Source organism: Xenopus laevis, chromosome 2S (genome assembly GCF_017654675.1).
Source record: "Xenopus laevis strain J_2021 chromosome 2S, Xenopus_laevis_v10.1, whole genome shotgun sequence".
Taxonomy (NCBI): domain Eukaryota; kingdom Metazoa; phylum Chordata; class Amphibia; order Anura; family Pipidae; genus Xenopus; species Xenopus laevis.
Genome location: NC_054374.1, coordinates 87,804,278 through 87,817,001, shown reverse-complemented (window position 1 = coordinate 87,817,001; position 12,724 = coordinate 87,804,278). Strand labels below are relative to the sequence as shown.

General features: G+C 38.0%; 1 protein-coding gene across 2 annotated transcripts in view; it reads left to right on the top strand.

The window, feature by feature from the left end:
* The window catches only part of vps53.S (VPS53 GARP complex subunit S homeolog), a 70,619-nt gene that overhangs the window by 19,368 nt on the left and 38,527 nt on the right, over positions 1 to 12,724 (top strand). For both annotated transcript variants that reach the window (XM_018249661.2, XM_041584113.1), the window contains exons 5-10: positions 2,858 to 2,944; positions 3,412 to 3,527; positions 3,709 to 3,828; positions 8,085 to 8,163; positions 9,134 to 9,277; positions 10,095 to 10,237. In XM_018249661.2, coding sequence (XP_018105150.1) covers positions 2,858 to 2,944; positions 3,412 to 3,527; positions 3,709 to 3,828; positions 8,085 to 8,163; positions 9,134 to 9,277; positions 10,095 to 10,237 — 689 coding nt within the window. The remainder of the gene's footprint in view (positions 1 to 2,857; positions 2,945 to 3,411; positions 3,528 to 3,708; positions 3,829 to 8,084; positions 8,164 to 9,133; positions 9,278 to 10,094; positions 10,238 to 12,724) is intronic.

The window sequence follows — 12,724 nt, the reverse complement described above, 5'->3', positions numbered from 1 at the left end:
ACCTAAATATATGCTTTTATACATTGCTTGATAGTGTGTAAATGAACAGTACAGTTGCATATATATTGTAGGGGTCACAGCAGTAACACAGTTGCTTTAAATTAAACCTCTCTAAAACTGAAATGGTTCTCTTTCCTCCAAGAAACACCAGTAGCATCCCCGAAGTATCCATCATAGTTAACAATTCCACTATCACCCCCTCTCCCCAGGCCCGGTGCCTTGGGGTTATCCTAGATTCTGCCCTGTCATTCACTCCTCATATCCAGTCACTTATTAAATCATGTCACTTCCACCTAAGGAACATATCCAAAATACGATCATTTATCACCCAAGACGCTGCCAAAATTCTTATTCACTCTCTCATCATATCGCGTCTAGACTACTGTAACTCTCTTTTAATTGGCCTCCCCCTCCAGAGACTGTCACCTCTCCAGTCCATAATGAACACTGCTGCGAGGCTCATACACCTCAGCAACCGCTCATCCTCTGCCTCGCCATTCTGTCAATCCCTGCACTGGCTTCCGTTACCTTTCAGAATCAAATTCAAATTAATGACACTGACTTTCAAAGCACTTCACAACTCTGCTCCACCCTACATCTCTGAACTCATCTCTATATACTCACCCACTCGCTTACTACGCTCCTCTACTGACCTGCTACTCAACTCTTCTCTCATTACCTCCTCACATGCTCGCATTCAAGACTTTGGAAGGGCTGCACCCCTCCTCTGGAACGCTCTCCCACGATCTGTCCGACTTTCTCCCAACCTTTCTGCTTTCAAAAAATCTCTGAAAACGCACTTCTTTCGAGAAGCCTACCCTCACTCTGCTTAACTACCAAACGCAACACCACATACAACACCACATTTCTCACCCACTTACTTCGATCTTGCCCACTCCCACACCTTGTGTATTACTCCCTTCCCTTTAGACTGTATGCCTATGCATAGGGCCTTCCTCACCTCTTTGTACCTGTATTGATTGTGATGTTTGTTACTCCATATATTCTATGTATGTAATTCATGTGATGTAGTTGTATAATCACAGTTACTTTACAGTGCTACGCAATATGTTGGCGCTATATAAATACATGTTAATAATAATAATAAAGTTGCACAAGGTGCTGTTTTATTATTACATAAAACATATGTGGTAGTACTGTTATGCTTGGGACCTGAGGTTTTCCAGATAAGGGATTTAAAAAAAAATGAATTATTTGTTTAAAATGGGATGTATGAAAGATGACCTTCTCATAATTCTGAGCTTTCTAAATAACTGGTTTCTTTATAATGGATTGCAGTAATCGTATAAATAAGAATTGTTTGCTTTAACAGGAATTTCTGTATGATGTGTTTATGGATAATAAATGCAATACCTGTATAAAATAAATGCTAAAATAATGAATGTATTTCAAGTTTCATATATTTGCTGTTTTGTTACATTATTCGTATTGTAATTATTTCTAATGAATACCAATTTGTGGGTTGGTACATTTTTCCAACGTTTTTCTGCAGCATTTGAGAGCACTTCACTTGCTCTTCACCCTGACTGATGTTATTGACTGTCAGAGGTGGAATCTCGGCAGCATATTACATAGGGTTTGCTGCACCAGATATAAAGGTGGATTTGTTTAAATATATCAAATAACTTAAATTAAGCATTTGTTTTGTCTTTGTTTTATTATGTACACACCAGTATTTGTATAAAAGGAGGGTAATAAATGATGATAATATTTGCTTGCCCATGAAACTAACTTGTCTTCACAGAGGGTGGTATCTTTTTACTGGAATACTAACATCTATTTGAGATCATTCCAACAGTTAACATTTAAATCTGTATTTAAAGATGCTTCACAAGATCTAACATTAGGCAAATGCAATATGGACATATTGGTACTTTTTTATAAAAATTCAAAAGTAATTCCATTTGCTGTCTCCAGTTGGCTTTCAGAAGTGTGTGTGTGTGAAGTGTTAGCCTAATGTACCGATCCAAGCTAAAACTCATTTTAGTTGGACTAGTGGAAGCTGCATCTATAGACTTGTACTGCATTTAATCAGATGATGGTTCTGATACAGGTATAATTTCAGTCTACCCCTATTTAGTGGTAATATAGTCTTTCTTTGTAAATACGTTTGTTGGCCTATGGTAGTTAGGGTTGGCAACTTTTTTGGTTGCTGTAGCTTTTTATTAAATGTGTACATCAAATTAAACTTAGAACATTGTGGAAAAATGATATATTTCTTATTCACTATCTGTTGATGTTGGCCAGGGTGGTACAATTTCCCTTTCGGAGAATTCCTTTTGTTCTGCTATGGGAAATGAATTGTGGAGTGTTCTCAGCCCAATCACATTATTTTGAAAAGTGAAAACCATGAAGCTAAGTACTTTTTTTCCTTAGATAACCCTGTTCAAAAAAAAAATAGCTGGACTGGTCAGTTTTGGAACACGTCACTAAGCCATCTATTGATAAAAATAAGCAGTTAATAATAAACATTTGAGCCAGTAATGAAACTGTTCAGCCGTTGTTATAGTAGGAGTAAGAGAAATTTATCTAAATGAGTCAGCCACATGTAATCAGCCCCAACTGGCACGACCAACAAGTCTAGGTGTCCATGTGTATTTAAGAAAAAAAGATCCAGTGCCACACAAATGTTTGGAGACAGCATCTTACCAATAATGTTTAGAAACCATTTTACTGAGCAACTAATTAAAAAAAAAAAAAAAAGCATGTAAATACCCTTTTCTCAACCGTGCACTTTCTATAAATAAAGAAATGAGATATAATGGATTCCTTGTAATTGATGAATAGTCCGGTGGACAAACGACAGTTGTCAAATGTATTTAATTTTCTAATTTAGGCTCTTGAAGAAGCACAAAAAGCCATACAGCAACTCTTTGGCAAGATTAAGGACATCAAGGACAAAGCAGAAAAATCCGAGCAGATGGTATGTGTGATACCGATTTTCTGAAGGTTTCTAGTTCTTTGGTGACAACAAGTTAACAAGTTAATAAAATACTCTATGTCCATTTTTAAAAAGAAGGTAATTATGACTAACATAGGCAAATAGTGTGTTTAATCAAGTATTAAATAATCCCTGGTGGTTTGGAAAGATATCTGTTTACTCTACCAGGTGTTGCAAGTAGTGTACTTTTTGGTTTTCTGTGGCAAAGCCTGCCCTCAATATCAGTTTAGAGGGTATACAAACTTCATGGGGAGAACCACAAACTCAATACTTCACATCTTAAGTATTTTAACAGGAGGGAAAATCAAGTGCTTATGTTTCTCCTAAGTTAGAGAAGTCTATATTCTTTGTGTTCTTCAATTTATCTTTTGCAGGACTAGATTGATAGGCTTGTTTTTGGAAGACTGTTGAAAACCAGTGACAAAAGAAATGTTTACGATTTTTTTAAGGTTAAAGAAATAACACGTGATATCAAGCAGCTGGATCATGCTAAGCGTCACTTAACTACCTCAATAACAACACTAAATCACCTTCACATGTTGGCTGGAGGTGTAGATTCACTGGAGTAAGTCTTTTACAGTGTTTAACATGATAAAACCAGTTATGTTCTTTAAATAAATTGTTCAAGGTTTATAGGGCATTAGTTTGCCCTTTTAGTGTGGAGTGTAAATACTAACATAAGTTGTGAATGGTCATTTACTGTGGTTGATTGATGATATTTTTCATTATGATTTTGTGCTGTCCAGGGCCATGACAAGGAAGAGGCAATATGGAGAAGTTGCCAATCTCTTGCAGGGAGTGGTGAATGTGTTAGAGCATTTTCAGAAGTACATGGGAATTCCACAGATAAGACAACTTTCTGAACGGTAAGAGTAAAGAGGAGCAAATCCTTCAGTCATAGCAATACTGTTTGGCTGAACCAATAATATACCTGCTTGTGCTTTTATCTTACAGTACTGTTAACTGTAGTCTTTCTGCAGAAGTTCGCTCAGATGGGCTGTATATGGACAGTGAGCTTTTTGTTCTATTCTTGTCTTTCCTTCATTGTGTTTTCTTTCTGATAACTGTTCCATCTGGTTGTTCTAAGAATAGTACTTAATAGGAAATAAGAGGCTCACTCTGCCTGCTGTCTGCTTATCTAGACTGTTGTAAAAAAGACCCTTAACTTTAGGGATGTTTTTTTTTTCTCACCTACTACAGTATGTGTAATACCTTAAAGTTAGTTTTATAGATGATGATTTGTGCATGTTCGGTCATTCCATTTAACTGATACAGATATAAAAGTAGTCTGCCCCTTTATCAGCATGTTGGGATTATTTGATCAGTAGACACTGTTCGTCTCGTCTTGTAGTGGAAAGCTTGTGATGATGATTGTGTTTAGTATGAAACATGGGGCTTTTTGTGATTTTTTTGGCAGATTTTAGGTTACGATGGTCTATTTCTTTCAAGTGTCCACAGAGAATTTCTCCATTGCTTGACTGTCACAAAGTTTGAAACCACTTTTATTAACATGTATTTTTAGAGTGCCATCATATTTCACAGCAAAGTACAATCACTTATTTCTACCCAACTTTATTGTACCTTCCATGTACCCAGCAATGGATACCTGGTAGAAAGGAAGAAGATGATGGTGGTGCTCTTTTGGACTCAGCGTTGAAAAGGGGGGGGGCAAAGAAGACTCACACACTATTGAATATGTGAGAGCTAGATCCATAAGTTTGTTAGCCTGAACTACTCTATGCCTCATGCATGGTGAATGTTTAACTATATGGTAACTGAGAATGATGGTAATGATGGTAATGATGTTAAAGGAGAAGGAATGTCATCTTGCACCTGAGGGTACCAAATGTTAGGCACCCCCAAGTGATGGTATTTACTTACCTGAAACCACAAGCCGGTGCTCCTATGAGCAGAAAACTGCACCGGCCCGGGCTTATTCCAGCGAGCACCACGGAGCGATTCTCTTCAGGTTTCTTCTTTCTTTAAATTTCCTGGGGCTGATACATGCGTGAGAGAGGGATATGATTGGATGTCCCCCAATTGTAAAATACCATACATTTTGCAAGCTTGAAAACTAGAAACGTCTGTTTAATTTTTTTCAAGAAATATTTTTATGAGAAAACAGCATGAGAGAAAAATTAAAGAAATGTGCATCCAAAAAGTGAAACAAAAAAAAGTTAATCCGCATTCCACATGGTCCTTGCTTTAAAACTCCTTAATTGACAACATTTGATTGCAGCTACCCTCATGAAAGATGTACTACATATAAAGAACCCTAAATCAGCTGAAAGGGAATTGATAATATGATATCTAACAGTGTAGTAACATTCCTTGTACAGCTATGTGTTTTGTGCCACACTTTGTGGTTGAAGTACTGTACCAGAAAAATACATGAACTTTTCCTGCATGACGATAATCACTCAAAATTCATCAGATGTGAAAAAAGGTGATTGTAGAGGATAATTGTAGAAACAACAATTGACAAGCCTAATTACTCACCAGATGAAACAAATGGACATATTGCAAATAAAATATATAAAATAAATACAAAATTAGTCTTCATCCACCAGCATAGGGAACAAAAGAAAAGTTAATATAATGTAGATGCTTTATTTATAAATTTAAAGCTCTACTTGTTTCCCATCTGTGGTGGACTGGGGTGTTGAGAGTCCATACACCCCACCCTCCTGGGCCAGCGTTAACCTCCTCTGTCCTCGCTGAGTCAAGTGTTTTTTTTCCCTCACTTAGTCAGTCCGGCCCAGTCCGACCCTGTTTCCCATGGTATATGCCATGCTTCCTCAGGAGCCAAACCAGTTTTACATACAGTAATTACGTGTGTCCACGATAAGAATCCCAATAATGTTACAAAGACCCACTGCCCAATCTTTGCCAGTAATGGCACCAGTTAGATACTGTTCATACTTGCCTCACCCATGTCCTGAGCACTTCTATACAGCCTTCCTACTCGGCTGTCAGTGTTATATGCATGATAGATAAACATTCAATGTCCAGAGCATTCAGCATAACAATTCCCATAGCTATATATTAAATGCTACCACCAATTTATCTTAACAAGTTATGCTATATTTCAGACCCTTCGGAATGGTGTCTTAACTGTATAAGGTGAAAGGTAAAGAGGGCTCGGTGTTCATAAAGTCTTTGATTTGAAGCAGCATTAAAGCTCAAAATTATCAATGTTTTTGTGCATTCTTGGTGTACTAAAATAAGAGTAATATATAGGCAAAGGCAAAAGGCATCACTGGATGCACTTTAAGAAGCTATATTGCTTATCAGTGTTTTTATCTCACCCTGTATGCTGGAGAAAGCCTTTAGAGCTGTGTAGCATACTACTAAAGGTAGTAAGAAAGAAAGTAATTGTGATACATGGATCCTGGCACAGCATATCCATTTATTTACAAAGAATTTGATGTTCCCTACAAAAATAAACTGCCTCAGTTCTTTGGTTGATCCCTTGTGCTTGAATAGGTTAAATGGGCTTTAAAGTAATTGTAATTGAAATGGTATGGAAAGTATTTTAACAGAGACATAACAACTGTACCACAAGACAAGAAAGACAGGCTGCTTCAGCCTCTTTTTTTTTTATCAGTACAGTGCCAGTCAATGTCTAATATTTCTGGTAGGCTAAGCAAAAAGAGAGCTTGTGGTTGTATGTGATTTACTGGTATTCTTAAAGGCAGTTAAATCAATTCTACCAAAAACACAAGGAGCTTATTTTAAAACAATTATTGGAGAAGTTTGGGACATTTAAGCACTACTTTTCGTTGCTGGAAAGGGCTTGCTGGAAAATCTGAAAAAATAAAAGTAAATACGTTAATTAATGTGTTTGCAGCATAAGTTGCCAGTTCACTTCTCTACTTTGAACTGGCATGGATCCTGGACAGCGTTATTGTTTTCACTAAAATATAAATCTGAAAGAGGCATGCCAAGTATAGTTGCACAGAGGGCAATATTTAGGAATTAAAGTAAACCATTTTACAGCTTTCAAACAAGTATCTTATTAGGCATTTTAGCTACTCAATTTTTGTTTGTGGAAACATAATATTGGTTATTTACTCCTTATGCCCTATTTAACAATAACTTCTTTCACTGGTCTGGCTGTGGTCTGCACTACAGTGTCATGGGTGCAGGCCAGCCCTGTCCATACCACCTGACATAAGGCATTTGGTAAGGACCAGTTCATATTGCAGCAAATGGCCCCTGCCACGCCCTAATTTGTGTGTAAGAATAGCACAGGTATCTGTGCTTTTCTACTGCTTTAATTCATACTTTAGAAAGACTCAGCCACTTAAAGTGCTACTGCACAAGTCCCCTCATCCCTTCCATATTTTAATAAAATGCAATCCTGTTGTCAATAATTGATGCTTTACAAAAGAGTGAGAAAGCTTGTGCTACTGAATTGCCTTGGTTTATGTTTGGTGATACTTTAAATCCTGGTAGTGCTTGCCTTGTTCCACTCCCAAACTTGGAATAGATTTTTGATACGTTTAGAACAACCTGATAGTTCGATAGTTTTTCGAAGAACAAGGAAAGAAGAAAAAATGTTGGTGGATTGTAGAGACCTAAATACACAAATATTTAATCTCTTTGGACCAAGCTAATGGGCAACTGAAGAAGAAAGTTGTGGGCAGTGTGAAGAAAGTTACATTTTTACTTCTCACACCTTTTAATGTCTGTCTGTAAGGGGCACATTCAGTATGTTTTAATGAGAACATTGCAGTTCAAAAGTGGGTGATATTTACTAAAGCTAAATAAAATTGTACTTAAATGTATGTAATCATTTCTGGTGAAAATGTTGATGGTACCAGTAGAGTTGTTGGATGACTGAACACATAGAAATAAGCCCTTTTTAACAAGGGTATATCGATATAATATATCGATTTAAGGGCAAATCTGCACACTTTTTGTCATACGTTGAATGCTTAAATATTTATACCATATTGTATATTATATTATTATTATATTATTTTTAAGCCAGTAACGTAAAATCCAGGTACTTTGTGACTGTTTAGCTTATTAACTATCAAATTCACACTTCTAGCTTTTCATTAAATAATACTACCTATAAATCTTCCAAATCATATGTTTCCGTGTTGTTTAACAGGGTTAAAGCTGCACAAACAGAACTGGGTCAACAGATTTTAGCAGATTTTGAGGAAGCTTTTCCATCCCAGGGAACAAAGGTAAATATCTGCATACACAGTTGGCACTTTAAAGGAAATTTACTTCTGTTTATAGCTTGTCTGTTCATCTGTTAGACAGTAGGAGTTTCCAACCTTTTAGGACAGAGACGCACAGTGCTATTTCGGGAGATTAGTCGCCCAGCGACAAATCGCTTCTTCTTTGGGCGAATAATCTACCCAAACTGCCTATCCGCTGGCTAGAATGTAAATCGCCAGCGGGATGGCACTCAAATCGATTCCCTGAAGTTTCTGCGTAAGGCAACTTCGGGCGATTTTCGGAAAACAAAGTCTTCCGAGTGCCATCCCGCCGGCGAATTATATTCTAGCTGGTAGGAAGGCAGTTCGGGGAGATTAGTCGCCCGAAAAAGAAGCGATTTGTCGCTGAACGAAATAGCAGCGTTTGTCTGCCCTTAGCGTTAGTTGTGAAATTGTAATTACAGACCTGTGGCAGAAGAAGAATTCCCATGGCCTCCCATGGGTCCACATTACTGTAGTGCTATAGAAGAAATGCGTGGCCCACCAACGACACATTCCTATTCCAGCACAGACATCAGTAGCCTTCTTTTTGTAGGCTAATGACACATGGGACACTTTGTCAGCCACACTTAACCTCCAACACAGGCAACAAAATGTCCAAAGTTACATTTCTACTGGGGTTAACGCAGAGTAAAGCCTTCTGAAAACAGACGATATTTACATGCCTCATGCTATACAAAAAGCCATTTAAGCTCCTTTTAGCCCTTTTCACCCTAGCCAGGTTAGTTTCTCTTCGCTTCTGGGATTAATATAATTCGCCGGTGATATACATTGTGTAATCACCCAAGGTTACTCATGCTCATTGCCAATGTCTTTTAATGGATACCCAAAAATGCTCAGTATGCATACTTCTTTTAAAGTGGAAATCGTTTTTCACAGTTTTTATGATAACTGAAAAGTTCTTGAAGTTATATTTGTATGTTTTTTTTAAAAGAGGCCTGGAGGACCAAGCAACGTCCTGCGTGATGCCTGTCTGGTAGCCAACGTTTTGGATTCACGTATTAAGCAGGAGATCATAAAGAAATTTATCAGGCAGCATCTTTCAGAATACTTGGTGCTCTTCCAAGAGAATCAAGATGTAAGTAGTACTTGGCCTTAAGGTAGAACATTGGCATGCAGAATAAAAAAAAAACAGCAATTACCTGAGGATAACAAAATCAGTATTTTAAAAGAGAAGAGAGCTTTTTTTTTTACCATCTCTGTTGAGATACTGTATATATTATTTAGAATATATACTGTCAAAATATAAACCACTTAGGTTTATAAACCGCGTCTCCTTTAGTGGCACATTCCCTGAAAGATACCAGGTATGTATGCCTCATTAACTGTGTGCCTGCATGAGGTCCCTGCATTTTTATTAAACTAAATACAGTATGGACCTCTCCAGTAAGTAAGAAATAACTGCTAAAGTGCACAGTGAAAATAGCTAAAACGTGTGGTTGTCCTCACATATGTGATATTGTATGTAAACATTTTATATAAAATGGTCTGAAAAAACACAAAGGAAGTTTAATAGCTTTGGATAATTGCCTGCACTATGCAGGCACTGACACATTAGTCTGTTAAACACTGTAAGCCATGGTTTAAATATTTGCACAGCATTTTTGGCACATTTATATAAAAACATGTTTGCAGTCTGCCATAATATTCTAACAGAACATACTTTTATACTGGTAATAATTGCAATTGTACGTACCAATAAAATGTATTTCTCTTTATTAGAATTTGCTGCATAAGTTTTTTCTTTGCGAATTTCTACCCCATTGTTGTTATCCAGTGATTAAACCTATTTTCATTTTGACATTTCTTAAAACCAACCAAATTAGATGTTGATTTTTTTGATTACCCTTAGTCCAAGTTTTTACCCATTTCCTCATTGTGTTGTGCTAATGTAGGTTGCTTGGCTTGATAAAATTGATCGTCGATATGCTTGGATAAAACGTCAGCTGGTAGATTATGAGGAAAAGTATGGACGTATGTTTCCAGTGGACTGGTGCATGACCGAACGCATTGCTGTTGAGTTTTGCCATATCACAAGGTAAAGTGAGATTTTCTCTGGTGTACCCCGCTGTTTATCTGCAAATTGCATTGGACCGCGTTTATACAGGCTCTTAGTGTCCCCTAAATATTTCATTCTATAAGGTCATTAAATGATTCCTGCATCAGCAGTGTAAGTGTACAATATATATTCATTGGTTCATTCAATGATAGTTGGTGTCTGAGACTACCAATGAGCTACTTACTGATGCAGAATTAATTAATGCAGATTTCATTATTTTTGGGTTATTATTCTTTAAAAAATGGATGACTGACCTACTCTATAGATTTCACCTTGTCTTCAAAATGTCTCTCTAACACTGTAAACAAGACTCACAAAATTATTTTCTGTGAAAACCTAAAGACGGAAGGGAAATGTTTCTTTTGAAAACTAGAATAACATATACATGTCATCCATTTTACCTTTGTGAATGATTATTCTTTAACAAACTGAATGGGTTGCTAAAATTCTTGAACTGCCCAGTTACCCTCTTCAGTAATTTATTGACATGTTCTGTGTTGATCTGACTCCAGGAAAAAGAAAAATCCCCTTGAGATGGAAAAGTATACATAGAACCAGAAATATTTATAATATCCTTTATACCTCTCATTGTTCATTTAATGAAAATCTTTAACTGTTGCCAAAGCTTTGTTCTTTAAATACATATTTTGGCTAAAATTCTGTAGTGAACTCCTCAACTTTCTACAAACATCACCCTGCACTAACAATAGTTAGGATTTAAAAGAAAAAATGGTCTAGTTTTATAGTGAAAGTGTGGTTAAATGTTTAACGTGCTTGTAAAACAAAAAACATTACGATCTACACTAGGGGCAGATTTATCCAAATTAAAAAAAAATAAGTTTGACACTTCTCATTCAGTGTCACACACCGAACATTTCTTGACTTGGCAATGTTTCTCAATTATAAAAACACTAGAAAACTTTTTTCAAAATGTGCACATCTTTTTTTTCTTTAATGGCAAAAAAAGGTGGGAATTCTCAACTGTGTTGTGTGCAGAATTAGGTGAATTGAAATATTGGGGCAGATTTACTAAAGGACGAAGTGGCCATCGCTTGTGAAAATTCACCAGAAATCCAAGGGAGATCGCCAGTTTAATAACAGGACAATTCACTAGCGAAAAAGTACATTGCTAACATAGTTTTGCACCCTTTCGCCAGGCAAATATTAACTCAGATGACTTATGGTTACTCCATAAATTCACTAAAGTGCAGATTTAGGGGGCACGCCACATTTGTTTTAGGGTGGGCTCATGTCTAGGACAATAGAGAATCTCTTTTGCCTTTATTTTGCTTCATTGAACATTTTCAATCAATTTCCCAAACATCACTAATAGAGGCGAAAGTTTGCTATGAAATGCTTGCGCTGACGAAGTTATGCTAGCGAAACTTCGTCAGCGGTCGGCTGCCGAGACACAACTTTGCATTTTAGTGAATTGGCGTAGTGGTAGCAAATTAGCGCCTGACATAGCGAAGTGTGGCGAAGCCTTCGCATGTGAAAATTCGACCTTTAGTGAATTTGCCCCATTCAGCCCTGCCTTGGATTTCTAAGTTTGAATAGGACAGTAAAGCAACAGGATTATTATGGTCTTATAAGTTTTTGCCTGCATTAAGTACCGTATATACTCGAGTATAAGCCGAGTTTTTCAGAGCTTAAAATATGCTGAAAAAGTGTACCTCGGCTTATACTCGAGTCAGGCCTGCTTGCACAAAAATTCTCCTATGTACCTAGCTGATCCGGCATGGAGATCCATGCAACCCAACACAAAACGATCCGTTGCCTTGTTGAACATCAGGAGTAAGGTCACGGTGCCGCGGGACATGCCCCCCTCCCGCGCAGCTACTCTGGACTGGCTGATGGAGTCTGTGTGTGTGCTGCATGTGACATGTACAACAGGTGCGCTGCGTGTGACATCACCACAGGCGCGATGCGTGTAACGTCATCGCAGGTGCGCTCCTCACTGCTCCACACTGGCCACATTGGTGCTGCTGGGAGACGAGGTGAGCAAATCGCATGGTGGAAGTGAGCAATAGAGCAGGACGGGACTCGGGCTGGAGAAGGAGAGTACCGGAACTATGAAGGACAGGGGAGACAGAGGCGACAGAGTGAGAAACACACAAAAACAGGAGAGCGATCCCTCGCAGCTGCTGCTCAGATGGATGAACAAGGCAGGCTGATGCAGGCCAGGGGGATGGGGATTCCAGGACTCCCCATCCATGGGGGACCCCAAACTCTCACTCCTCATCCTATGCACGACCCCCCCCAACAGACAATGGGGAGCCCAGGAAGCAGGATGTCGGCAACATATTTCAACAGATCATGACTATCACTGACCAGAGCCTTGACAAAGCCCAGGCAAAGTGAGTACAAGAGGCAGGGGGTAACTTTAAGTTCTGGAGAAGAGGCCTTTGTGTGTATGAGCGACTGCTCCGTGTGTATGAGAGCCTACATTATGGGCTTTACCCTCTG